Below are 27,414 nucleotides of genomic sequence, written 5' to 3'. Positions count from 1 at the left end.
GGAAAACATTACGGAAACAAATCTAAACATCCTGAATCACTGTGGAGAGGAGGATGAAGATTTAAAAATATATATCTTTGTGGTCTTGCAATCTCTAATCTTCTCCGAGGGTCGCCATCATTTGATGACGGAGAAGCTTGTGTATGCCTGAGATCCTGAGAGCTAAACCATCTGGAAACATGCCATAGAGCTACCCATAGGGCAGGTCGCTGGAAAGGCTCCTGACAAGCCCAAGAAGAAGACCTCAATTGTGAAACAGGTGGAGGATAAGGCTGGTTGTCAAGTAGAGCACCATAAATGCTGAGATGCCAGAAGAAAGATGCATCAGGGAGAGACTCCCAACTGTTGAGTCCATGCCGTTGGACGAGGGTCAATCTCTGTCAAGGACCGTGTGGTCCGTGCACCAGTCTCCCTACATTAAAAGATGTCACACGCAGGCATGCACCTGGAGAGACATACCACATGCACATCCCACAGTAAACTCTTAGTGGCCCCAGGATTAGACTCTTCAGCCATCTCAACACCCACAGGAAGGATCCATCAGGTGGACATTTGTACTTGACTTTGAGTGATCGCCAGAATGATGCCTAGATTAGAAGGTATTAGCTGTAAGGTGCGATTGTTTTCTCTGGAACCACAGAGGCTCGGTGCAGACCTGATTGAAGTATATAAAATGATGAGAGACATAGAGTGGGTAGACAGTCAAAACTTTTTTCGCAGGATGGAAAAGGCAAAGATTAGAGGACATAGCTTTAAGGTGAAAGGGGCAAAGTTTAATGGAAATGTGCGGGATAAGTTTTTTACATAGAGGCTGTTGAGTGCTTGGAACATGTAGGCAGGGCTAGTGGTGGAGCTGATACAATAGTGTCTTTTAAGAGGCTTTTGGATTAGCATATGGATTTATAGGGCTTGAGGGATATGTGTTTTGTGCAGGTAGATGAGATTTTTTTTTTACGGTATCACAAAATGCTGGAGTAACTCAGCGGGTCAGGCAGCATCTCAGGAAAGAAGGAATGGGTGATGTTTCGGGTCGAGACCCTTCTTCAGACTGATCCAGTTTTTTTTACGATACGACACAGTACAATAGAACTTTATTTATCCCAGGAGGGAAATTGATCTGCCACGAGTCATAAAAACCCAAAATCCTGTGGCGTTCTGTCCTGAATCTTGGTGGAACCAGTCTGTCGCTGAAGGTACTCCTCAGGTTGACCAGTGTGTCATGGAGGGAGTGACCTATATTGTCCAGGACGCTCCGCAGTTTGAGGAGCACCCTCTCCTCCAAGTCCATCGCCCATGAATCCAACTCCGCCCCCAGGACGGAGCCAGCATTCCTGATGAGTTTGTTAACCCTATTGGCGTCCGCAGCCATTGCCCTACTGCCCCAGCACATGGCAGCGAAGAAGATTGCACACATCATATTCAGTATAGACGTTGTGGGCTGAAGTGCCTGTTCCTGCATTGTACTGTTCCATTTTCTTTGTTCTATGGTTCTATCACCCGAGATAATGATGATGAATCTTCTGTTCAATTTGTTGTACTGGCCAGATATTATGTTGCAGGGTCCATGAAATTGGAAAAGAAGATAAATGCTTGCTAAAATCCATCTTCTAGCTGAGATGTTAAACTAAGACCCCCTCTGCCTTTTCACTTGGATAGAGAAAAAAATCCCTCATCCCCTCATAAAGGAAAATGAATAAAAGTATAAACCCTAGAGTGGTCAACATTTATTGCGGCAGCAAGCTCATCAATCTAAAGAAAATTAACTTGCAAGTTGAAAGTGCCTTTTAGGTTTTTGTCAAATAAAAATCAACAAATCCAAGCTTTGCCTACACAATGACATCAAGCTCACTTCAGATGTAATCAGCTCACTGCATTACAAAATCCTGAGAATATGATAACATTTTTCATAAATATTTGACTACACTTTCTTTTCCAAACCCGATTATATGATGCCTTGATGAATGTAATGACCAAAAGTAAGTGTCATTTTATTTATATTCTGGGCATATTTAAAATTGTCACTTAGAAGCTTATGATAAACAGAAATAACATTTACATAAATGAATTATGCAATGCAGGAAGAAATACATTTATTTCTTATCTGCAAAAAGATTGCATCAACCATTCATTCCCTAGAAGGAGAGGAAAAGTTGTGCCGACATTTAGCTCAGCAGGATCACTCTCCACTGTAGTTGCTGATTTGCCATTCTACCTTCTGATCCAGGCCTGTCACGTACAATGAGGCACCAAAATAAAATATTCTTTTGTACGAAATTCAATTACACCATTTCCATTAATATGGGCCATTGATCTGTAACTACAAACACCTGAGCAAAATCCCTGCAGAAAACACATAGTTCACCACCTGCAATAAATCTGTCAGTCATGAAGAGATTTATTATAAGGCTCAGTGTCAGCATTAATGAACAATGTATTTAAATGTAAACATCGCCCCTGCACATCTAATTGAGCAGTAATGTAAAACAACAAAATACTGATTTTTAACAGTTGCTGTCTACAGCTTTTAGGACATGTGTTGAACTCTTATTTTAGCCTAACCTTTAAATGTCTTTTTTTAAACATCCTTGCGGGCAATAGTGTAAGTTTTGCAGAATAAGATAATAGAAAATTATGAGAGGAGGAGTATAAGACAAGTTTCTGATACTCATTCAAGTTAGACCAATATTTATTAATTTGCTTCCTAGGTCTTGGTTTGTGCTTCTATGGTTTACAGTACATCAAGTGCTCATCAAAAATGATGAGGATATCAGCCTCAGCCAACTTTTGATACTGTGAGTCCCAGATTCATCCATCATAATGGTTGGAAAATGGGCTTCATGGAAGGAAGCAGAGGGTGATGGTGGAAGGCTGTTTTCGTAGAGGCCTATTACTAGAGGCCTGGTGTGCCTCAGGGTTCAGTGCTTGGCCCACTGCTGTTTGTCATCTATATCATTGATTTGGATGAAAATGTACATGGCAAGATTAGCAAGTTTGCAGATGACACTAAAGTGGGTGATATTGTAGATCGTGAAGATGGTTGTCAAAAATTGCAGCAGGATCTTGATCGGTTGCACAGGTGGGCCGAGGAATAGTTGATGGAATCTAACACCTCACAGGTGTTGCATTTTGGAAAGTCTAACAAGGGCAGGACCTACACGGTGAACAGTAGGGCTCTGGAGAGTGTTGTAGAGCCGAGGGATTTAGGAGTGCAGGTACATAGTTCTTTGAAAGTGGCATCACAGGCTGATCGTGATGTTCCCAATGTTGGGGGAGTCCAGAACAAGGGCCACAGTTTAAGAATAAGGGGTAGGCCATTTAGAACTGAGATGAGGAAAAACTTTTTCAGTCAGAGAGTTGTGGAATTCTCTGCCTCAGAAGGCAGTGGAGGCCAATTCTCTGAATGCATTCAAGAGAGAGCTGGATAGAGCTCTTAAGGATAGCGGAGTCAGGGGGTTTGGGGAGAAGGCAGGAACGGGGTACTGATTGAGAATGATCAGCCATGATCACATTGAATGGCGGTGCTGGCTCAAAGGGCCAAATGGCCTCCTCCTGCACCTATTGTCTATTATCTATTGTCTATTGTCTATTGTCTATTGCCACACTCAGTCAGAGTATTGAGTATAGAAGTTGGGAGATCATGTTACAGTTATATAAGATGTTGGTGAGGCCACATTTAGAGTATTGTGTTTAGTTCTGCTTACCGTGTTATAGGAAAGATGTTGTCAAGCTGGAAAGGATGCCGGAAAAAGTTATGAGGACTCTGCCAGGACTTGAGGGCCTGAGGTATAGGGAGAGGTTGAGCAGGGTAGGACTTTATTCCTTGGAGTGCAGGAGGATGAGGGATGATCTTATAGAGGTGTACAAAATCATGAGAGCAATAGGTTGGGTAAATGCACATTACATACCTTATAAGGGCATTTAGATAACTAATTTTGTCATTAAAAAACCTCAAATCAAAGTTGGGAAGATTTAAGTAAAATTGGAAGTTTTATACTCTAGAACCTGGATTCCTGGATTGGAGTTTACTTGTTTTGTATATGTATATAAAATATTCTACTATGAAGAGGTGCAACTTAGTTTGTGTTCCTTATTTTTCATTTTGCTTGTGTAAATATAGTTGACCAGTTTTTAGCTTTGTAATCCTTATCCAAAAGAATACTCTGGTCTCTTTTGGTTTCTCTTTAGCTTCATGGCAGTCATGTATCAATGAGATAGACAGGTTGACTGACCACACAGTTAATTAATTGCACCACATCGAGATATGTGGCAAGAAAGATCCTGAGTGGTCTTTCAAAATCATAGATTAACAATCACAGTTAAAGTATCAGGTTCATAGATGAAATGGATAGGAATTTTCAGTTCATTTACTTGCTCGTCTGGTACTTACTATTCAACTATGATGATAATGTACACCATTTTTATCTGTACCATTGCTTTAAGGTAGCAATATATCCCAAGGGACTTTGGAAGATAACTATCAGATAAAATTGAACACTGCTTTGCAATCTCATTTGGGTTGTATGGTTACAGAGATAGAGACGAATAATTCCATGAGAGATTAGAAAATAAGAATGAGAATTTAAAAAAAACAAAGTCCTTCCTTAAACTGAGAACTGTTTCTCTCAAATATGCTATACTTAGTCAAGAGTCAAGTGTGTTTTAATGTTATATGTTCCGTAACGGGCAATGAAAATATTACTTGCAGCAACACAACAAATATGTATACATAGTACTCTGTAAAACCCATATACTATCTATCTATCTATCTATCTATCTATCTATCTATCTATCTATCTATCTATCTATCTATCTATCTATCTATCTATCTATCTATCTATCTATCTATCTATCTATCTATCTATCTATCTATCTATCTATCTATCTATCTATCTATCTATCTATCTATCTATCTATCTGTCTATCTGTCTATCTGTCTATCTGTCTATCTGTCTGTCTGTCTGTCTGTCTGTCTGTCTGTCTGTCTGTCTGTCTGTCTGTCTGTCTGTCTGTCTGTCTGTCTGTCTGTCTGTCTGTCTATCTATTGCATACACACACACACACACACACACACACACACACACACACACACACACACACACACACACACATGTATGTGTGTGTGTGTGTGTGTGTGTGTGTGTGTGTGTGTGTGTGTGTGTGTGGAGATGTATGCATGTGTGCGATATAGTTTGGAATCTATTTGGAGATTGTAGTGCTTAATAGCCTGATGGTTGTAGGTTTGGTATCCCTCTAATTATTCAAGCATTGAATATTATCTTCGAAGGGAATCCGCCTAATTTGCAATTGAATAAATCAGCACCATCTGCTTCCATCATCTCCCCAGGGATCCAGTTCCACGGACTGACCACTCATTTGTTGAAATAATGTTTCTGTAAATTAGGTTTCAATTTAACAACCATTCCTGTCTTCTGGTGCCGTGCACTCTGGCAAGCATATTGTCTTAGTGTACAAGGGCACGTGTCTTGTCTTAGTTCACGGCATGACTCGAACAGAAAAGCAATCACAACCCCTTTCCCTTTCCCGCTGAGAAGATGTCAAATTCAGGCAGTCACTCATCATAAAGCCGTGTATTGCAGTTGCTCTTTTCATTGCTCCAATATCTCTTTTGTGCTGCAGCTAATGGTGCATAGTATTTTGAATGCAGTGGCACCAATGATTAGTGACAGTTAATACCAGCACTGGTGTGTTTGTTCCCTGAGTAAGAGCTTGAAGGTGAGAAGGCCAAAACTGAAAGTGGATGCGTGTGACAAGCATTTTTACACATAGAGTGGTGGGTTATCTTGATCGCGCTGCCAGGGGTGGTGGTGAGGAGAGATTTGATAGAGGCCTGCCTATTCTGGGAATGGAAGGATAGACAATAGACAATAGACAATAGAAAATAGCTGCAGGAGTAGGCCATTCGGCCCTTCGAACCAGCACCGCCATTCAATGTGATCATGGCTGATCATTCTCAATCAGTACCCCGCTCTTGCCGTCTCCCTATACCCCCTGGATCATATGGATCATGTGGAGGCAGAGGAGACTGGTTTAAGCTGGCCTCATGTTTGGTATGGACATTGTGGGCTGTACTGTTCTATGTTCGATGTTCTATGTTTCAACGTATGACGAATGACTTGCTAATTCTACTATGGATTTGTTGCATCTGTAGCACACCATTTATCAATATAGAATATTCAAGTGATTTCACATTTATTTCTCGTATTTTCCTTTGACATAGTCCATATAGCCCATCGAGTCGATCACAGATCTCAGAGCTACCCCGTTCCCTCACTTATTTACCTGCACGCTCTCTCACACATGTCCATTAACAACCCCCACACCCAAATCCTCTTACCACCCACCTACACAGTAGCCAATTAATCTAGTAATTGATGTGTCTTTGGGATGTTCATTATCATCATAATCATATTCATACTTTATTAGCCAAGTATGATTTGCAACATACTAGGAATTTCATTTGCCATACGGTCATACGAATAAAAAGCAACAGAACGCACAAAATACATTTTAACACGAACATCCACCACAGTGACTCCTCCACATTCCTCACTGTGATGGAAGGCGAAAAAAAGTTCAACTTCTTCCCTACTTTGTCCTCCCGCGGTCAGGGAGGAAACCAGAGCATGTTGGTGGAAACCAGAGCATTTTATCTTGCACTAAACACATTTGAATAGACAATAGACAATAGGTGCAGGAGGAGGCCATTCGGCCCTTCGAGCCAGCACCGCCATTCAATGTGATCATGGCTGATCATTCTCAATCAGTACCCCGTTCCTGCCTTCTCCCCATACCCCCTGACTCCGCTATCCTTAAGAGCTCTATCCAGCTCTCTCTTGAATGCACTCAGAGAATTGGCCTCCACTGCCTTCTGAAGCAGAGAATTCCACAGATTCACAACTCTCTGACTGAAAAAGTTTTTCCTCATCTCAGTTCTAAATGGCCTACCCCTTATTCTTAAACTGTGGCCCCCTTGTTCTGGACTCCCCCAACATTGGGAACATGTCTCTAACATGTCCATCCCCTTAATAATCTTATACGTTTCGATAAGATCTCCTCTCATCCTTCTAAATACGTGATACTTGCACTTGTATCTTGTACTAAACGTTTTATTTAGGAGAACGCTATGCATTTTCATCTGTGCAAATACGTCAAAGCCTTCTCTCTACTTTTACAAATGTTTCCATGCTGTATCTTACAAAATGAAAGAATGGATCGACTGGGCTTAAGAATAAGGGGTAGGCCATTTAGGACTGAGATGAAGAAAAACTTTTTCACCCAGAGAGTAGTGAATCTGGAATATCGTCACATGTGACAAAGCACAGTGAAACTCTTTGCTTGTATACCCAATGTATACAAATATCATCATCATCATCATCATATATATACAGCCGGAAACAGGCCTTTTCGGCCCTCCAAGTCCGTGCCGCCCAGCGATCCCCGTACATTAACACTATCCTACACCCACTAGGGACAATTTTTACATTTACCCAGCCAATTAACCTACATACCTGTACGTCTTTGGAGTGTGGGAGGAAACCGAAGATCTCGGAGAAAACCCACGCAGGTCACGGGGAGAACGTACAAACTCCTTACAGTGCAGCACCCGTAGTCAGGATCGAACCTGAGTCTCCGGCGCTGCATTCGCTGTAAAGCAGCAACTCTACCGCTGCGCTACCGTGCCACCCGATAGTAACCACCCAAGGCGCTGACAAAGTTACAAAGCACGCCGGCTCCTCATTTTGGAGTTCTCTGCTACAGAAAGCAGTGGAGGCCAATTCACTGGATGTATTCAAGAGACAGTTGGATATAGGTCTTAGGGCTAATGGAATCAAGGGATATGGGGTGAAAGCAGGAATGGGCTACCGACTCTGGATGATCAGCCATGATCATATTGAATGGCGGTGCTGGCTGGAAGGGCCGGATGGCCTACTCCTGCACCTATTTTCTATGTTTCTATGTAAAATCCCAACAGCACGGAATGATATACGTACACAGAAAGCGCTGCATTTAGATTACTTTAAATTTGACAAGCATGGTTTAAATTTCGTGCCAGGGGACATAAACCTCAAATGAGCCCTCTCTACTTTACGCCACATTTGTCTAATTTAAGTCAGTGAAAGGGTTCAAGTTGCAATAGTCAGGTTCTCATGGTTGGCTGATGACTGAATTAATGGTGAAATGTCAAAACCCATCATGTGCAGTCTCTGATATGGCAGTAACATCAGAATTACATAATCAAGGTCTAAGTCTGTCATCCGGGGCAATCTCATTGGACTGCTGTTGAGATGTGAGATCAAATGTACTTCCGATGTAAGGCTGTGCTCAAAGTAAATACTTTTCAGATTGACTCAAAAACTAAAAAGCTGAAAAGAAAACATCATTACTCTTAACAGTACTTAATTTTTTTTCATTCTCTCTTATATTTTAGTCAGAGGGTGGTGAATCTGTGGAATTCTGTGCCACAGAAGGTTGTGGAGGCCAAGTCAGTGGATATATTTAAGGCAGAGATAGACAGATTCTTGATTAGTGTGTGGGAAAGAACTGCAGATGCTGCTTTAAATTGAAGATGGGCACAAAATGCTGGGGTAACTCAAGGGGACAGGCAGCATCTCTGGAGGGAAGGAATGGGTGACATTTCGGGTCGAGTCTGAAGAAGAGTCTCGACCTGAAACGTCATCCATTTCTTCTCTCCAGAGATGCTGCCTGTCCCGCTGAGTTACTCCAGCATTTTATGTCTATCTTAGATTCTGGATCAGTATGGGTGTCAAAGGTTATGGGGAGAAGGCAGGAGAATGGGGTTTGGAGGGAGAGATAGATCAACCATGATTGAATGCGGAGTAGACTTGATGGGCCAAATGGCCTAATCTACTCTTATCACTTATGATCTTATGACCTATATTGAATTGGTGTCTTGATCACAATTATGACTTAAGAGTCAAATAATCATAGCGTCATACAGCACGGAAACAGGCCTTTCGGCCCAACTCATGCATGCTGACCAAGATGTCCCCGCTAGGCTCGTCCCATTTCCCATGTTTGGCCCATATCCCTCGAAACCTTTCATATCCATATACCGTCCAACTGTCTTTTAAATGGTGTAATGGATTTGGCCTCAACTACCTTCTCTGACAGCTCGTTCAATATACACCCCATCTGTGTGAAAAAGTTGCCCCTCAGGTTTCCTGTTAAATCTGGCTCTCTCACTTCAAACCTTCAGTCTGTCCTCTAGTTCTTGATTCTGCTACCCTGGGAAAAAGACTGTGCATTCACCCTATCTATTCCCCTAACAATTTTGTGCACCTCAATACGATCACCTCTCAGCCTCCTGCACTCCAAGGATTAAAGTCCTACTTACTATTAATAATTTCAAGATGCCTGAACTGCTGATGGTTAGCAACAATGTTAGGTTATTAAATCAAACTTATTTCCCTCCACAACTGCTGCCTGACTCGCTGAGTTCCTCCAGCAGCTTGTTTTTGCTCCTCATGCCAGCATCTTCAGTCTCTTGTGTTTCTCTTCCTTTTATTAAACCTCCTTTCAATCTTTCTTCACTCTCGAGGGAAACAAAACAGTTTGTAATTTCATTAATGCACTGGACTTCAAAGTGTTTTGATTTGTAATTACGCGGTTGATATTCACCAAGGCTGATTATTTTACAAGGCTAATGCACCAACTTGTAAATACGCCCACAGTGTCCTGAAGTCTCTGTGCTGAGTGGGCTTTTTATCTCTGACAGCTGGCGAGATGTCGACCGCCTTGACTTTTCTACTCCCCTAACCTGCTCTAATCATCCCTCCGAAACCCAAGCCCTCTTCTCATTTTGTGACAATCTCGACATTGTCATCAAACCCGCCAACAAGCCAAATCGGTGTCCTGGTTGGGTTGCTCCTGGGCCTGGCCAAGCTGGCCATCCGCGACTCACGGCGCCAGGCGGAAGAGGGCTCTGCCCGAGCCAGCTGCCTGCCCCTTTTCCGGGGTTACGTCCGCGCCCGGGTAGTGTTGGAGAGGGACTGTGTGCTGTCCACGGGTACCTTGGGGGATTTCCAGGACCGCTGGGCACCGCGGGGGATTGGATGCATCCTGGATAGGGATTGTATAATAGCTTCATTTGGTATATTTGTTTGTATTGTATTCCGGTGGTGGGTTCTGTTTTGTTTTATTGCATTGTAAATATTGTTTTTAAATAATTGAATACATTTTTTGATAATAAAAAAAAAACAAGCCAAATCGAAGCAATTACCAAGAAAGCACACCAACTTCCTTAGGAGGCTTAGAAAGTCCGTGCACCGACAACCCCCAAAACCCCAACAACCCTCAACAGCATCTACAGATGCGGCGTAGAAAGTATTTTATTGGGATTTATCACAGCATTGTTTGGAAACAGCTCCATCCAAGACCATGATAAATTGGAGAGAGTTGTGGACGTAACCCAGACTATCACTCAAACCTCCCTCCCTCCCTTCCATGGACTCCATCTACACCTCACGCTGCCTCAGCAAGGCCACCAGCATCATCAAGAATGAGTCTCATCCTGGTAGCTCCCTCTTCTCCCCTCTCCCATCAGGCAAGAGGTACAGAAACGTGAAAATGCACACCTCGAGATTCAGGGACGGTTTCTTCCCAGTTGGAATCAGGCATCTGAGCGATCCTATCAGAATCAGAATCAGAATAACCTTTATTGTCATCCAAAAAAACAAACGGTGAATTGGACGATATTCCGTTACCCACAGTCCAACAACAAGAGCAATAAAAATAAGCAATAACACACACAATCACAAACCAACACAAAACCAAAAAAAGAAACATCTATCACAGTGAGTCTCCTCCAGTCACCTCCTCACTGTGATGGAAGGTCAGAATGTCTTTTTTCTTCCCCTGCCGTCTTTTCCCGCGGTCAGGCTGTTGAAGTTGCCACGTCGGGGCGGTCGGGGCTCCCGACATTGAAGCCCCCGCCGGGCGGAGAAAACCCCGTGGCCTATTCGAGAACAGTCTGATTACCATCTATCTCATGGGAGAACTTCAGACTATCTTTAATCAGACTTTATTGGACTTGCACTAAACATAATTCCCTTTATACTGTATCTGTACACTGAGGACGACTTGATTGTAATCATGTACAGTCTTTCCGCTGACTGGATAGCACGCAATAAAAAAGCTTTTCACTGTGCCTTGTTACAATAATAATAATAAACTAAATTAATAACAATCTGAACTAAACTAAATTAGTTTGTTGCTCCAGATTCTAGGTGCTGTATCCCTATTTAAACAATGTCCCGTCCTAAGAGTATTAAATTGGCCATATGCCAGTTCAAAACCTTAGTTCTGGGACACCCTTATTCTTTTCCATAACTACCTCGAAATCGAGTCATGGTCACTAACTCCAGAATGCTCACCCAAGTTTGCTTCAATTGACCTCATTATCTGAGACTCTGTTCAGTACGGCAAGTTCTCTGTGGAGAATCTCCTGCAAGAAGAGGTCATCAATTCGGTTGGAGGGGGAAAATGGAATTAAAGACACCTTGCCAAAGAAATAGACACAGAGACAATGATGGACCTGGAACTCATGTGGTGCGGTTTCAAGGGTTTGAAGGTAGCACAGCGGTAGGGTTGCTGCCTTACAGCACTTGCAGCGCCAGAGACCCGGGTTCGATCCCGACTACAGGTGCTATCTGTAGAGAGTTTGTATGCTCTCCCCGTGACCACATGGGTTTTCTCCGAGATCTTCGGTTTCCTCCCACAAAGACATACAGGTTTGTAGGTTAATTGGCTTGGTGTGACTGTAAATTGTCCCTCGTGTGTGTAGGATAGTGTTAATGTGCGGGGATCGCTAGTCGGTGCGGACTCGGTGGGCCTAAGGGCCTGTTTCCGTGCTGTATCTCTAAATTAAACTAAACTCCTACAACCTTATTGCTTTTCTACCTCTGTGAATTGTTACATATCTGTTCCTCTGTCTTCTGCTGATCGATAATACAACCTCAGGAACGTGATCACACATCTTTATTATTTTCTAAACTCTAGACCCGGGTTAGTCTATCAAGGCAGAGATTGACAGATTCTAGATTAGTACGTGCGTCAAAGATTGTGGGGAGAAGGCAGGAGAATTGTGGTTGAGAGGGAAAGAAAGATCAGCCATGATTGAATGGCGGTATAGACGATGGCAAGCATGGCCTAATTCTGCTCCTAGAACGTTTGAACTTCTAAGACATCCTCCTTCAATGATGGTCTCGTAAGATCATAAGATCATAAGTGATAGGAGTAGAATTAGGCCATTCGGCCCATCAAGTCTACTCTGCCATTCAATTATGGCTGATCTACCCTCCTAACCCCATTTTCCTGCCTTCTCCCCCTAACCTCTGACACCCGTACTAATCAAGAATCTATCTATCTCTTCTTTAAATATATCCACTGACTTTGCCTCCACAGCCTTCTGCGGCAAAGAATTCCACAGACTATCCACCCTCTGACTAAAGAAATTCCTCTTCATCTCCTTCCGAAAAGAACATCCCTTAATTCCGAAGCTTTGACCTCTTGTCCTAGACTCTCCCACTAGTGGAAACATCCTCTCCACATCCGCTCTATCCAAGCCTTTCACTATTCTGTATGTTTCAATGAGGTCCCTCTTCATGCTTCGAAACTCCCTGATTAATGTTGCCTCCTCAATGTTCAGCTGTTATCAGGCAACTGAACGGTCCGCTGATCAGCTAGAGTGTGGTACTGACCTCGATCAATCTCTTCCTCTTTTACATCTCTGCCGCCCACATTACACCTGAAGCCTCTATAACTAGGAACAATGAGTTGCCAGTCCTCCCCTCTTTTCAGAAATGTCTGTGTTATTATAATTGTTGCTGTTACAGTTCACAATGATCATTCCAAAATTCCAAGAGCTGTATGAGTTTCAGGTGTACAAAATAATGTAGGTTTTTTTTTTTCGTATTTGTGCTTTTTTGCAGAAATTGTTTTTCATCAAACCAGCTGAGCGTGTCAGGAGATTTAAAGATTTAAGATGATAAATGTCATCTCCCCAGGGCTCCGAGGTTGAAACTTGCTGTGCCTTCTATCATAGAAACATAGAAACATAGAAACATAGAAAATAGGTGCAGGAGTAGGCCATTCGGCCCTTCGAGCCTGCACCGCCATTCAATATGATCATGGCTGATCATCCAGCTCAGTAGCCTGTACCTGCCTTCTCTCCATACCCCCTGATCCCTTTAGCAAAAAGGGCCACATCTAACTCCCTCTTAAATATAGCCAATGAACTGGCCTCAACTACCTTCTGTGGCAGAGAATTCCACAGACTCACCACTCTCTGTGTGAAGAAATGTTTTCTCATCTCGGTCCTAAAAGACTTCCCCCTTATCCTTAAGCTGTGACCCCTGGTTCTGGACTCCCCCAACATCGGGAACAATCTTCCCGCATCTAGCCTCTCCAACCCCTTAAGAATTTTATATGTTTCTATAAGATCCCCCCTCAGTCTTCTAAATTCCAGCGAGTACAAGCCAGTGGGCTCTTAATACATAAAACTGATCTTGTAAGTCTTCCAATATGAAGTTTGAACCATGTATTATTGGATCTAAAGTAGTTGCAGCTAGGCTGACTTACTGGCAGATAAGATAATCTGGTGCATTTGCACCCACACTATCTGAAACCTTGTAACCCATGCAACCTGAAACCTGTGACTAATATCCAATTGAGGTCCTCTCTACCTAAAGGAGAGAAGGTTCAAAAGTGGGGCTTGGGTATCGTGGCTTGAATGACCATGTAACATGTAGTGTTAGTGTAACCCAAATAAGACACAATCCTCTACTGCACTGTAGGTGCAGGAGGAGGCCATTCGGCCCTTCGAGGACCTCAGCTGGTTTGATGAAAAACAATTTCTGCAAAAAAGCCCGAATACGAAAAAAAACCCTACATTATTTTGTACACCAGAAACTCATACAGCTCTTGGAATCTTGGAATGATCATTGTAAAGCAACAATTATAATAACACAGACATTTCTGAAAAGAGGAGAGGACTGGCAACTCATTGTCTAGAGCCTGAAACTGAAGAATTATTCTATGAAGTTACACTGATAATCACAGGTCATCTGGGGGGAATCTGCTTTCCTGGGATTGAGAACCACATCGGCCCAAATGTGACTTGTGGCTTTCATCCTATACATTTTCTACGCCACATAATTCTTTTTTCTCACTTTTTCTGTTTGAAAAAACTTTGATAGAATGCCATATATTGACCATTGTTACCTAGATTGAAAAGATATATTTTTGTTCTCGAACATCTGTAAGACTAATGCTAATGTTTTATGAATAAGTGTAGGTATGCAAAGCCATAAAAAGACTAATGCCAATTTACTACAACAACTGAAAGAGAGAAGAGGAAGTTTTTTCCCCTGACTGTTATCAGGCAAGTGCACTGACCTCTCATGAGGTAGATGGGCGATCCTGACCTCCCATCTACCTCACTGGGGACCTTTGAATTATCTTTAATCTGACTTTTTCTTGCACTGCATGTTTATACCATTTATCCGTTATCTGTGCACTGTGGATGACTTGATTGTGATCGTGTATAATCTTCTTTGACAGGGTAGCATGCAAACAAAAGCTTTTCTCTGTACCTCGGTACACCTGACAATAATAATGAACAGTGATGAAAAAATGTCAAGGATTCGACATACAACAGAGTAATTGAGGGGTACCATTTAAAATATTACCAAAAGCTAGCACCGAGAGAATGCGAAAAAGTATTGACAAAAAGGTTTACGGGCAGTGACAATAGACAATAGACAATAGGTGCAGGAGGAGGCCATTCGGCCCTTCGAGCCAGCACCGCCATTCAATGTGATCATGGCTGATCATTCTCAATCAGTACCCCGTTCCTGCCTTCTCCCCAAACCCCCTGACTCCGCTATCCTTATGAGCTCTATCCAGCTCTCTCTTGAATGCATTCAGAGAATTGGCCTCCACTGCCTTCTGAGGCAGAGAATTCCACAGATTCACAACTCTCTGACTGAAAAAGTTTTTCCTCATCTCAGTTCTAAATGGCCTACCCCTTATTCTTAAACTGTGGCCCCTTGTTCTGGACTCCCCCAACATTGGGAACATGTTTCCTGCCTCTAATGTGTCCAACCCCTTAATAATCTTATACGTTTCGATAAGATCTCCTCTCATCCTTCTAAATTCCAGTGTATACAAGCCTAGCACGGTAGCGGCACGGTAGCGGCATGGTAGCGGCATGGTAGCGGCACGGTAGCGGCACGGTAAGGCACGGTAGCGCAGCGGTAGCGCAGCGGTAGCGTTGCTGCTTTACAGCGAATGCAGCGCCGGAGACTCAGGTTCGATCCTGACTACGGGTGCTGCACTGTAAGGAGTTTGTACGTTATCCCCGTGACCTGCGTGGGTTTCCTCCAAGATCTTCGGTTTCCTCCCACACTCCAAAACGTACAGGTATGTAGGTTAATTGGCTGGGTAAATGTAAAAATTGTCCCTAGTGGGTGTAGGATAGTGTTAATGTACGGGGATCGCTGGGCGGCACGGACTTGGTGGGCCGAAAAGGCCTGTTTCCGGCTGTATATATATGATATGATATGATATGATAGTCGCTCCAGTCTTTCAACATATGAAGCCTGGACTATTTTATTGCAGAGATTTGTCAATGTAGAAACCGTACCAATGTTTGAAGTGATACAAAGACTGACAAATACTTAAATACGTGAATAAGGGAAGGGACTGCGAAAATGAGGCAAATTTTGGATTTGTTTGACAAAGCCCAATTACATTTGCAATAGGGTCGACAGTCAGTACCTTTCTTCCCCCAGAGTGGAAATGTCAAATACTAGAGGGCATTGAATCCAGGTAAAAGAGGCAATTTTAAAAGATGTGTGGGTTAAGTTGTTTATACTGTGGGTGGTGGGTGCTTGGAACGTGCTATAAGAGATTATGATGGAGGCAGATACAACAGTGACATCTAAGAGGCTTTTAGATAAGCACATGTAAATACAGAGAATAGATGGATATGGACCAGGTGTGCGGACATATGAGACTAGTTTATATTGGCATAGTGTTTGGCATGAACTTTGTGGGCAGAGGGAATTTTTTTTGTACTGTGCTTTTCTAAGTCTAAGAAGACAGACACACAGTGCAAGAGTAACTCAACGGGTCAGGCAGCATCACAAGAGGAAAAGGATGGGTGACGTTTTGGGTCAAGACCCTTCTTCAAACTATGTGTTCTATGTTCATGATGAGATAAGTGCCAGCACCAGGTTCTGTGAACTTTAACGGTTTAAACACTTCTCATTTTTTTCTTTCTGTGATAAAATATGTGACAATGTAAAGCTTTATCATTTTTAGATGTAAAAATGTCAAAACACTGTTCGGATGATTGCAAAAAAAATCATGTATCTTTTGGGTGTCTTGCATTATAATGGAAACTAGACCAAGTGGACCCGTTGGGCCCAAACCTCTCCTGCATTGGTGCAGCACCCTTCTCCTTCCCCCTCCCCTCTCCCCCCTCTGCCTCCCACCTTCCCCTCCCCCCTTCCCCCCCCACTCCATCCCCCTCAGCCCCCCCTATCCTCCTCCCCCTCCCTCCTTCCCTCCCCCCCCACCCCTCCACCCCTCCACCCCTCCCTCCCTCCCTCCCTCCCTCCCTCCCTCCCCCCCTCCCTAGGAGATAGATTTAAACTTTAAAATGTGAATAACTTAAAAAACATAACAACGATTTCAATGAAACTTCTTCCATTAGCACCAAAGGGGCGACGGTAAATAAGTTGGGCCTAAAATTGTCGCACTATCGTGTACCGTTTTGGCTGTAGTTCAGGAACAAACAAACAAACAAACAAACAAGAGTCTTAGTATATAGATGTTTGTGCTCCAGTCATCAAATGGAAAAATATTCTATACTCTATTTTAGTACTCGAATGAAATAAAACTGCATCCACTTCAATTAAGAAACATTTATTTTGTAAATAAGCAACATACTCCTTGAAAGATAAAGTGTGGCTGAAATCTCACACATGATAATCGTGCCACTGGTTTACTTTTTAACAGCAATCACCCTCAACCTTGGTCAGTTTCCACAAGACTCTTGTATAGCACAACTTAGGAACTTGCACAAAGTTATGCTTTGTGTGCATTTATTGAGCTAGTGCCCGCTTTAAAACACTTCATGGAAAATAATAGTTAACAGAACTTTCTAAACACATTTGCAACTATATACATCTGTGAATATCTTGTCTAGATGGTTTTCTTTTAAACATATAAACCACTTAAATATAATTTTACTGGGCAAATAACCAACCTTCATCATAGTATCACAGTTTGTACCAACTAGTAATTATTATATGCAATGACACAAAAAAAAATATCCCTTGTTAAATAACTCCATAATAAATAATTAACTTACTGGTTGAAATGAAAATAAAGTTTAATTTTTACAGGTGCTACTGTAATAAAAATACATGCAGTTGCTCGGATTTTTTTCCCCATTGTCCAAAGTATTACAACCACTCCTACAGTAACAGGAACAGTACACTTTCTCTATTCATCGTAAATAACAACTGTAATAAAACACAACTATATCATAACGCCAATAGGAAGAAAGTTTCCACTTTAACCACTGGAATCATTCAAGCCGATGGATATTTGAAATGTGATGATTCCTTAAGAAAAATTCATTATTCTGACAAAAGTTTAACAAAGATAACTAAAGGACAATGTTGATATCGTACTATTTCAGCTTCTGTCTGAAGGCTTCTGGTTGTTGAATTCCTATAGATAAGCTGTATCCAAAACAACAAGCACCTAGTGAAAGCTGCACATGTCTCTATGGATCTAGTAATAAATACCAAAACATTTTCCCAAATAATTAGGACGGTACAGGCTTAGACACTTGCGAGAGGAAAAGTTAGTCAGTCGTTGATGTATTGGACACTTTTATTCATTAATTAATGTAAAAAGATCTTAGTACAAAGCCTGTACCACATGATTAAAGGCATATTTTATATATCTATTTTAATAGCTTTGAAATACTAGCTACTATGTAAGCTTACAAAAAAATGCAGTCTATAATTACTTGAAAAACATTTTCTTCAAAGGCATGTATCAATATGCTAAGGCTACAATAAGTATAAAAATCTATGATATAAATCATTGTCATATGATATAAATTACTGTCCATTTTACATTCTGTGAGAAAAAATCTATTATTTGTAATATATGTGGTGTATATTTGTCCGTACTTGAAAACACTTTTGTGTGAGATTTCCATAAAGGCTACATGGTTTATTTATCTAACCGACCTCTTTGAAGATGCTTCTGGATTTAAAAACTGTGACTTTCTGCGGACCAATTAATCATTGCAATCCCAATAACACTTTTACACGTAGCAGGTGACAAAAAAATCATCGGAACAGTTAAATATGCGAGTACCATCTATAGCTGTAGTAAGGAGATAAATTCTAAATTGTCCATTACAGAATATGGCTGTACAGCAAAAGCAAACTGAAAATGTATCAATTGCTCAATATACCAATGATGTTGAATATGTGGGCGAAAATGCATTCACAGTTTATTGAAATAGCGACGTAGCAAATACTTTTTTTTTTCAACAAGGCTCAGGCTTTGCCAGTGTGCTTTTGAATAGGATGTAAAAATATCTTATTCATGCAAACATGTTTAACTATCAGTAACATTTCAATTAATTTTACAGCTGAATGGCACATTGAAACGGCTGAATTTATTATTGGAAAGTACAGAGATACTCTTCATCTCTTACGACAGGATTGTCTTTCAGCGAGGGTGGGCGATTCATTCTTTGTAGGCTCTGGTGGGTGACGTCCCCTTGTAGAAGATGTTCCTTGTGCTCTCGGGGCTGTTTCCTCTCTCGGGTATTAAAATGATGTTGGCTTTCCTCCTTAGGGTTGAGTCCCTACTGGAGGACACTGAGTGCGTTTCAGAGAGAGCATCGCTCCCTTCCACCGGCGTGACCCTGATGGTGGTGATCCCGTGGTGATGGTCCGGGTTGGCTTTCCTCCTGTCGGACGAGGCGTAGCAATCTTTGAGCGAGTCGCTGCTCTCAGAGTCCCTGTTGAGGTCGTTGAGCTCGAAGGCTTGGCGGAGGCTTCCCTTTTCCCCAGCCTTCCACTTCCAGGAGCCGCTCTCCTCGCTGCCCGACGGCACTTGGACCAGGGATCTGTTGTTCTCCGGGTGCGCCTCCACCCTGACTATGTTGGCGGTGGGCTCGTGTTCGGTCAGGGCTTTGTACCGTATGGAGCCCGAGCAGCTCACCAAGGCGCTGCCCTCTGCGCCCTTGGGGCTGCCGTGCAACATGCCCTGCTGCTTGGACATGGCTATCACCTGCATGATCCTCGGCTGGGCGCTGCTCGCCCTGCTCACCCCGCTCTTCTCGGCCACCTTCAGCCACTTCGAGCGGGCAGAGCTGGCCTTGGGAGACGTGCTGATCACGCTCTCGTGTGTCTCCTCTGGTATGTGGACGAGCTGTGAGGAGCCTGGCCTGGACTGCATGATGCACACCCTTGCCCCACCACCCCCGCCTCCGATGGTGCTGGAGCTGTTGCTGCCCGGGATGGTCCCGGCTTGGATCTTCAAGTACTGGCTGAGCTGGGACTGCGCGTCTCCATTCAGACCCACACCCACGGGCTCTGAACTCGACCGCATCTCCATGCAGGTGGGCGGAGAGTGGCCCGTCTCCATCTCCATCACCTGCAGGGACAGTTTGCGACTTTCGTTCTTGGACTTCCACTGAGACAGCAGCTGCTTGGAGCGGGCAGAGTCCATGGACGCGTGGATGGATGCGTTCCTCCTCGCCGTCTCGTCCATGGACGACGTGTTGACGCGGGGCAGCGTGTTGCTGAAGGTCACCATGTTCTCCTTTGCCATCGGACTGCGAGGGGTTATGATCTCCACGTCGGCGCTTGTCCGCTTCAGGTTGGTCAGGGAGCTGGACTCCCTGTGGTTCCGATTCAGGATACTTTCAGAGTGGTGCGATGAAAGTCCATCAATGCTACTGGGAGCTTTCCCTTGGAGTTGTCTACTGCTCTCCTGACTGAGTTCTGTCAGCGATCTCAGCGGTTCCCTGTGAGGGGCTTGGTGGGGTAAGCCATCATCGCTAGGCTGGAAGTTGCTCACAGCATAGAGACCCTGGAGTTGCAAAACACACAACAAAAAAAAACACATGTCAAAACCAGTTCATTGGCTATATTTAAGAGGGAGTTAGATGTGGCCTTTGTGGCTAAAGGGATCAGGGGGTATGGAGAGAAGGCAGGTACGGGATACTGAGTTGGATGATCAGCCATTATCATATTGAATGGCGGTGCAGGCTCGAAGGGCCGAATGGCCTACTCCTGCACCTATTTTCTATGTTTCTATCTAGAAACTCAACTCGGAAATGCTACAATGCTCGACAGAGAAACAGCCACACGCCCCAACGCTGCTTCTGAAAATTAAGGACTATTTCGCCAATGGAGTCAAATCAATGACAACAACGTTACATTGCAGCTTTACATGCCAAGGTGCTCTAAAGGGACATGTTTGGGCAGTGATTGTAGATTGTAAAGAGCATAAAATTGGCAAGAGAGTGGAGAGGCAGAGAGCTACGGCCTGACCATTTATGGTGGATTCACTTTAACTGGCGATATGCAGGAAAGACGCAATTGGAGGTGTAATTCTTGGATGGCTGGAGTTGATGAAAGCATTATAGGAAGGTGTGAGAATACAGAGGGAATTGGAAAAAAAAGGGTAATCATTGTAAAATGAAGGATTCAGAGCAAATGTGGATCAGGGGTGTGAGATGATAAGTTTGTAGAAGTTAGTTTGAGTTAGAATACAAAGAAAATAATTCTGGATGAATTTAAATCTACAGAGACTGGATAACTGGAGTTAGGCAAATGTACACAAAATGCTGGAGTAACTCAGCGGGGCAGTCAGCATCTCTGGAGAGAAGGAATGGGTGACGTTTCGGGTCAAGACCCTTCTTCAGACTGAAGACTTCAGACTGAATCAGTCTGAAGAAGGGTCTCGACCCGAAAAGTCACCCATTCCTTCTCTCCGGAGATGCTGCCTGTCCTATTGAGTTACTCCAGCATTTTGTGCCTATCTTCGGTTTAAACCAGCACCTGCAGTTCCTTCTCACACATTAGGCAAATGGACAATGGATTAGGCGAGTATTGGTCAATTATGTCCCAATTAAACTACAGTACTTACCATTTTTAAAATACAACATTGGCTGAAAAGAGCATAGGCGCAAGGTGAGATTATAAAAGATCTTTTTTAATTCTAACATCCAATTTGCTTGAGGTGCAGAACATATCTTTCCCCACGACTCAGCAAATTGGTGATTTCGGAATAAACAGCTCATTTGAAAGTTACACAGATTTTGCTTCCTCTTTCCTATTCTTGGGCAATCCATTCCAGATTATTTCAGATAGTTTTTTCTTTTCTTTTGATATATTATTCCTCTTTATTTACATGTTATGGCTTAATTGCATTTTGCTATCAATTTAAATGCAAAGTATTTTATTCCTCATGCTGTTCCTGTTGGAGGAAAGAAAATCATTTTGACATTTTGTAAAAATAAAACTGCCAATGCTGCCCCTCTCCTGCTACCTCTCAGATTGAACTGCAGATGCACCAGTGATCCAATTTTATTCCCCCCCACCCCCATGTACCGCGTGATTCCTGGGGAAGTAGGTCAAGCCCTTGGTTAACAGGAATTGCCGAGCTGCTCTCTGCTCAACCTACCTTGTGTCCAATTGGAATATAAAGCTTTATCTGGATTTGTATCATAAGTGTTTTATGATGGTGAAGTTCACAGGCTTAAGGAGATTTTCTCCATGGCTGAGCAAGCCTCATTCGGAGACATCAAAAACTAACTATAGGTAGGCATGGCATTTTGATTTAAAGCACTTGGGAAATCAAAATATATATTTTTTAAGTTTTAATCCTGGAGTATTAAGCAGGCATTGGTAAACATTCCAGGGCATTTGAAAACAGATTGGTGAAGCCTTAATTTTCATTACTTTGAATCTCGTGCTCACAAAATACACCAGCAGGCATAATGAATTTTATAGCAGCTTTTCTGACAATACTGCAAAAGGGCAGATCTGTCTCTAAAAGTGAGTGTGGTGGAGTGGGACTAACTCACTCATGAAATGTCATGTCAGGATATTACAACACACAGCAGACTGCTAGGCTGAAGAGTCTCATATCTTGCTAAAGCTTTATTGAGCCACTCAACAAATTGCAAATGCTTTCATAATAGGTTTATGCGTCTGCAGGCTGGAACCAAATCTCCATTTATTCATCTCTATTTAGCAAATAAAAAGTCAGCCACAACTGTTAGAATTATGAATATCGTCACTCATTCCTTGCCATCTGTGCCGATTCATATTTTAAGAAAGGAATTCAACCCTGATCATAGAGTTCAATAGAATTGAAGTTGAGAGGCAATGTGAAGTAAACCTGAAAATGTGAGAAAATCTCACTAGGTCAGGCAGCATCTATGGAATGAGAAACATTCAAGGCTTCAGGTCTGTGATCCTTATGTTATATGTTTCTCTCTCTGAAGCTGCTGCCAAGTCTTTCAGCATTTACAGTCTTTATTTGATTTTCAAACTAATAATACATGATATCGCTGTTACATAGCTCACTTGGCTATATTGGCCAAGGCTAAATGTCTCAGCATTTATTTCAACTAGATTCAATACCTAGGCATAGGCATAGTCTATCATTAGAAATTTACATTGTGGGGACAATATCATTATAAATTAGGTAATGGAATAATTGGTAGGATTTTGAAGTTTTTTAAATTTCAAGTTGTTTAATTATTTTTTAGATTTTTGAATATTTTTGAATGTCAGAGAAATTCAAAAGCCTTCAAAGATCTTTTGAGCTTTGGGTATTGGTGAAATATGGAGATATGGCTCGAGCAGCAATCAAATTTTTCCCCTCATGGTCCGTGACATATTGTTTGAAGTCATTCCATCACAAGGATCTGAGTACCATTTAGGATGGAACAGTTCCATGCAGAAAGTGGATTTTGGTTGATCAAGATGTGTCCCTGTTTGGTAGGTATGTTGAGGCAAGCAGATAAAACATCTACAAACTGAATTGTTAATTCCATTTAGAGTTCCATTTTGATTAGTACGGGTGTCAGAGGTTATGGGGAGAAGGCAGGAAAATGGGGTTAGGAGGGAGGGATAGATCAGCCATGATTGAATGGTGGAGTGGACTTGATGGGCCGAATGGCCTAATTCTACTCCTAACTCTTGGAATCTTATGATCTGATGCGTCAAAGAGTCTTAAGAGTCAGACAGCGTAGAAATAGGCCCCTTGGCCCACCTTGCCCACACTGGCTAACATATCCCAGCCTCACTAGTCCCACCTGTGTAGGAAAAATAAACTGCAGATGCTGGTTAAAATCAAAGGTAGACACAAAATGCTGGAGTAACTCAGCAGATAAGGCATCATCGAGAGAGAGAGAAGGAATGGGTGACACATTTCATGTTGAGACCCTTCTTCAGACTGATTCAACTCAATCTGAAGAAGGGTCTCGACCTAAAACATCATCCATTCCTTCTCTCCCGAGATGCTGCCTAACCCGCTGAGTTACTCCAGCATTTTGTGTCTACCCACTAGTCCCACCTGCCCCCATTTGGGCCATATCCCTCCAAACCTGTCCTATCCATTATCTTTATTCCTCAAATCCATTTCTCTTTCCTCAGATGTTACCACCAATGTCTATTTTTTTGTTTCAACCATCACAGCTCTCTGAGTAGAAAATTCCATAGATGCTCAGCCTTCTGAGAAAATAAAAAGTTGTTGAGAGCATTAGGAATTTCATTTTCATAACTTCCTCTGCGATAACTTCCTCATTTTCATAACTTCCTCCCTCCTTTTGGAGGGCCGAAAAGGCCTGTTTCCGGCTGTATATATATGATATGATATGATATGATATGAGTCACTCACCAAATAGACAGCGATTCCTCCTCCGATCATGAATCCACAGTAAACATCTATCGGGTGATTCTTGTACTGGATGATGCGTGTTAAACCAGAGATCACTGCACATATGATGAATGTGAAGACCAGGAGTGGCTTCAGGAGCTTGGAAGAGTCAGTCAGCGTAGCATTAAAATACATCTAAATGATAAACAAGAAAACAGAAGGACTAAGTCAGCTGTGAAATTAAATGAGGAAACCATCCTCTGCTCTCAACTGAAATTATTTATTCCCACATAATATTTAGCACCTCTTTTAATAGTCAAACAATCCCATTACACTGCATATAATCCAAGAGACATAAAATTGACAGGACTGAAGGAGTCCATGTCGCTGACAATACTGGTTCTTCCATCAAGGTTTTCTATTGTCTTGCCCTTGCCTCATATAAATTTTCTTCCTTTTGGAGTATCTATCTGATACCCTTTTATATTATCCCATAGCTCAAGCTTAGTTGCCAGCATTTGACAAAGTCAATTGTGCTGCATGTGTTCTTTCATGTGGTAGAACTTCTAATTTTGCCATCCCAATAATAATCTGAAATCATGCATTTATTAACCTCTCTAATTGCCCTTCAGAACAACCTCCTTGCATCACTGTGAACCTTTGTGTGAAGGTCTCTTGCAATGTTATTAAATAGGGAATTCCAATAAAGATAGTGTGTAATCTGGAGGGGAACATGAAAAAGTTGGCATTGCCCGATGCCTGATGCCCATGCCTTTCAAATGGTGAAGGCTGTGGGTTTGGGAGGTTCTATAGGTGGGGGCCAGTTGACACAAACTATGTTCATTGAGCCCTTGCAGTGAAGGGAATCAATAATTAGGGTGCTAGATGGTGTGTCAGCCGAGCTTCTTTGTCTTCAGTGTTGTCAAGCTTCTTGAGTGTTGTGGACGTGTATTCATTGAGGCCAGAGCAGCGTTTTCTATCATAGTCCTGCCTCATGCCTTATAGATAGTGGAAAGCATCACCACTGGATACCTAACCTCTGAGCTGGTGTTAGAGCTACAGTATTTATGTGGTTGGTCCAGTTGGGTGTTTGGTCAATAGTATCCCCAGGATGAGAAGTATGGGTGACTTGGAATCGGTAAAGACATTGAATATCGTGGGAAAGAGGTTAAGCATTGTATAATAAATGCCAGCCATAGCCTTGCATTTATTAGCCCGTGTCTGAATGGTACCAAGGTCTTGCTGCTGTGAAGGATCAAATGACCACCTTTTTCCGTATCATTTTATAATAACCGACTTAAGTACCTGTGGCGGGAGAGTGAAGGGTCACCCTTTTTAACAATGTTGGGGCAGGGATGTACTTGTCAATGAGTAATGCTTTTTCCTTGGACTGGTGACCATGTTGTCAGCTGGTCTGGTCAGCTGGAAGCCAAATCTATGGATGCTTTCAGGTAGGAGCTGGGACCAAGAAGAGATTGCATTACACAGAAGGTAAGTGTCTTCCAAACTAGTACTTGGTCAACGTGATCTGTTGGTTTCTACCTTCTGCAGAGCTAAAAGTGGGATCTTCCAGAACATTTTTATTGAGCCCAACAATACAACCTTTGGTCGGAGATCACAGAGCTATGGTGGATAGTGAACGTGACCATTATGGAGATAGAAGTGTTTCATCATGATGATTCCAACATCATGTCCCATGACAGGCTGGTGACTACTTAATCATTGTTTGCTCATCAGTTTGGGAATGCGTTTCTTTAGATTCTCACGGCAATCTGCAAATAAGGACAGCGACTAATTTTTCACAAGCATAATTAAGGTTTTACTCACAATTAATAATTAGTTCACAATTATTTCTGTTTCATTATGACGCTGCGAATCAAACAAAGCAGTACTGATTACTTACTGAAACGTATACGGCTGCAAAGGCTGCAAGTGTGGCATGCTGTGATGGAAAGGACTTTCTGCAAAGAGAAATCAACCTGGTTACACTGCTGATGTTTCAGATCCTCACACATCAACATGCTCATGACTTAATAGCTGGCGTGTGTCTCTTGCCCCCTCAAGTCAAGTCAAGTCAAGTTTATTTGTCACATACACATACAAGATGTGCAGTGAAATGAAAGGTTACCCACAGTCCAGCAATAGAGCAATAAAAATAAACAATTTCACACACAATCACAAACCAACACAAAACAAACAAAAAAAGAAGAAACATCCATCACAGTGAGTCTCCTCCAGTCACCTCCTCACTGTGATGGAAGGCCAGAATGTTTTTTCTCTTCTCCCGCGGTCAGGCTGTTGACGTTGCCACGATCCAGGCCGCTCCAGACGGTGAAAGGTCCGCAGCGGGCCGACCCAACCCCCGCGATCCGGGGCAGGCAAAGACACTACCGCTGCACGTCGGGGCGGTTGGGGCTCCCGACATTGAAGCCCCCGCCGCCATTTAATAAAATCGCAGCGTACTTGATGCAAGTTCAGCCCTGATTTCCCTCTACTAAAATATTGTTTATCAAGAACTCGACTACCTCTGCATTAAAGTCTTTCAAAGACTCTGCTTTCAAGGCATTTTGAAGAAGGGCCTTCAACAGACTTCAGCCCTAAGAGAAAAAACCCTCACCACATTTCTGAGTTAAATGCGTGACACAGTGATTAACCAATTTCTTCTGCTTCCAGATACTCCCCATAGGAAACATCCCCACCACATTCACCCCATTAAGACTTATCAGGATCTTATATGTTTCAGTCGACTCACCTCTCCCTCTTCTAAAGTCCAACAGACACAAACAAAACCTTCTTCATAAACCCCCCCCCCATTGTCGGTTACTAGTCTAGTAAGCCTTATTTGAACCGGTTCCAATGTATTAATAATCTTACTGAATACGGGAACAGGTGCTGAACACTGTATTTGAGATGCAGTCCACAGTCCACAGTGCAACTGAATCTGATTTTCCATAATTCTGCAATCAATTCCCTTTGCAATAAACCACAACATTCTGCTAATATGCTTAATTATGTGCTGTGCCTATGTACGAGCCTGTCGAGAACCATATATTTCAGACATGCAGATTCCTCTGCATCTCAGAGCTTTGCAGTCTCTCCTTTTTTCAATATTATGCTTCCTTTTTTATATTTCTGCCAAAATGGATAATTACTCCATTTATAGACAATAGACAATAGGTGCAGGAGTAGGCCATTCGGCCCTTCGAGCCAGCACTACCATTCAATGTGATCATGGCTGATCATTCTCAATCAGTACCCCGTTCCTGCCTTCTCCCCATACCCCCTGACTCCGCTATCCTTAAGAGCTCTATCTAGTTCTCTCTTGAATGCATTCAGAGACTTGGCCTCCATTGCCTTCTGAGGCAGTGAATTCCACAGATTTACAACTCTCTGACTGAAAAAGTTTTTCCTCATCTCCGTTCTAAATGGCCTACC

The 27,414-nt window shown here is 42.6% G+C and overlaps 1 protein-coding gene across 3 annotated transcripts in view; it reads right to left on the bottom strand.

The window, feature by feature from the left end:
* Positions 1 to 16,980: 16,980 nt before the first annotated feature.
* The window catches only part of plppr4a (phospholipid phosphatase related 4a), a 77,185-nt gene continuing 66,751 nt past the window's right edge, over positions 16,981 to 27,414 (bottom strand). For all 3 annotated transcript variants that reach the window (XM_078408291.1, XM_078408289.1, XM_078408290.1), the window contains 3 exons: positions 25,883 to 25,940; positions 24,001 to 24,174; positions 16,981 to 20,175 (listed from right to left, as the gene is read on the bottom strand). In XM_078408291.1, coding sequence (XP_078264417.1) covers positions 18,823 to 20,175; positions 24,001 to 24,174; positions 25,883 to 25,940 — 1,585 coding nt within the window. In that variant the 3' untranslated portion in view covers positions 16,981 to 18,822. The remainder of the gene's footprint in view (positions 20,176 to 24,000; positions 24,175 to 25,882; positions 25,941 to 27,414) is intronic.

The sequence above is a fragment of the Rhinoraja longicauda genome, chromosome 11, assembly GCF_053455715.1.
Source record: "Rhinoraja longicauda isolate Sanriku21f chromosome 11, sRhiLon1.1, whole genome shotgun sequence".
Lineage (NCBI taxonomy): Eukaryota > Metazoa > Chordata > Chondrichthyes > Rajiformes > Arhynchobatidae > Rhinoraja > Rhinoraja longicauda.
Note: the sequence above shows the minus strand (reverse complement) of the source record. Positions and strands in the feature narration are given on the sequence as shown.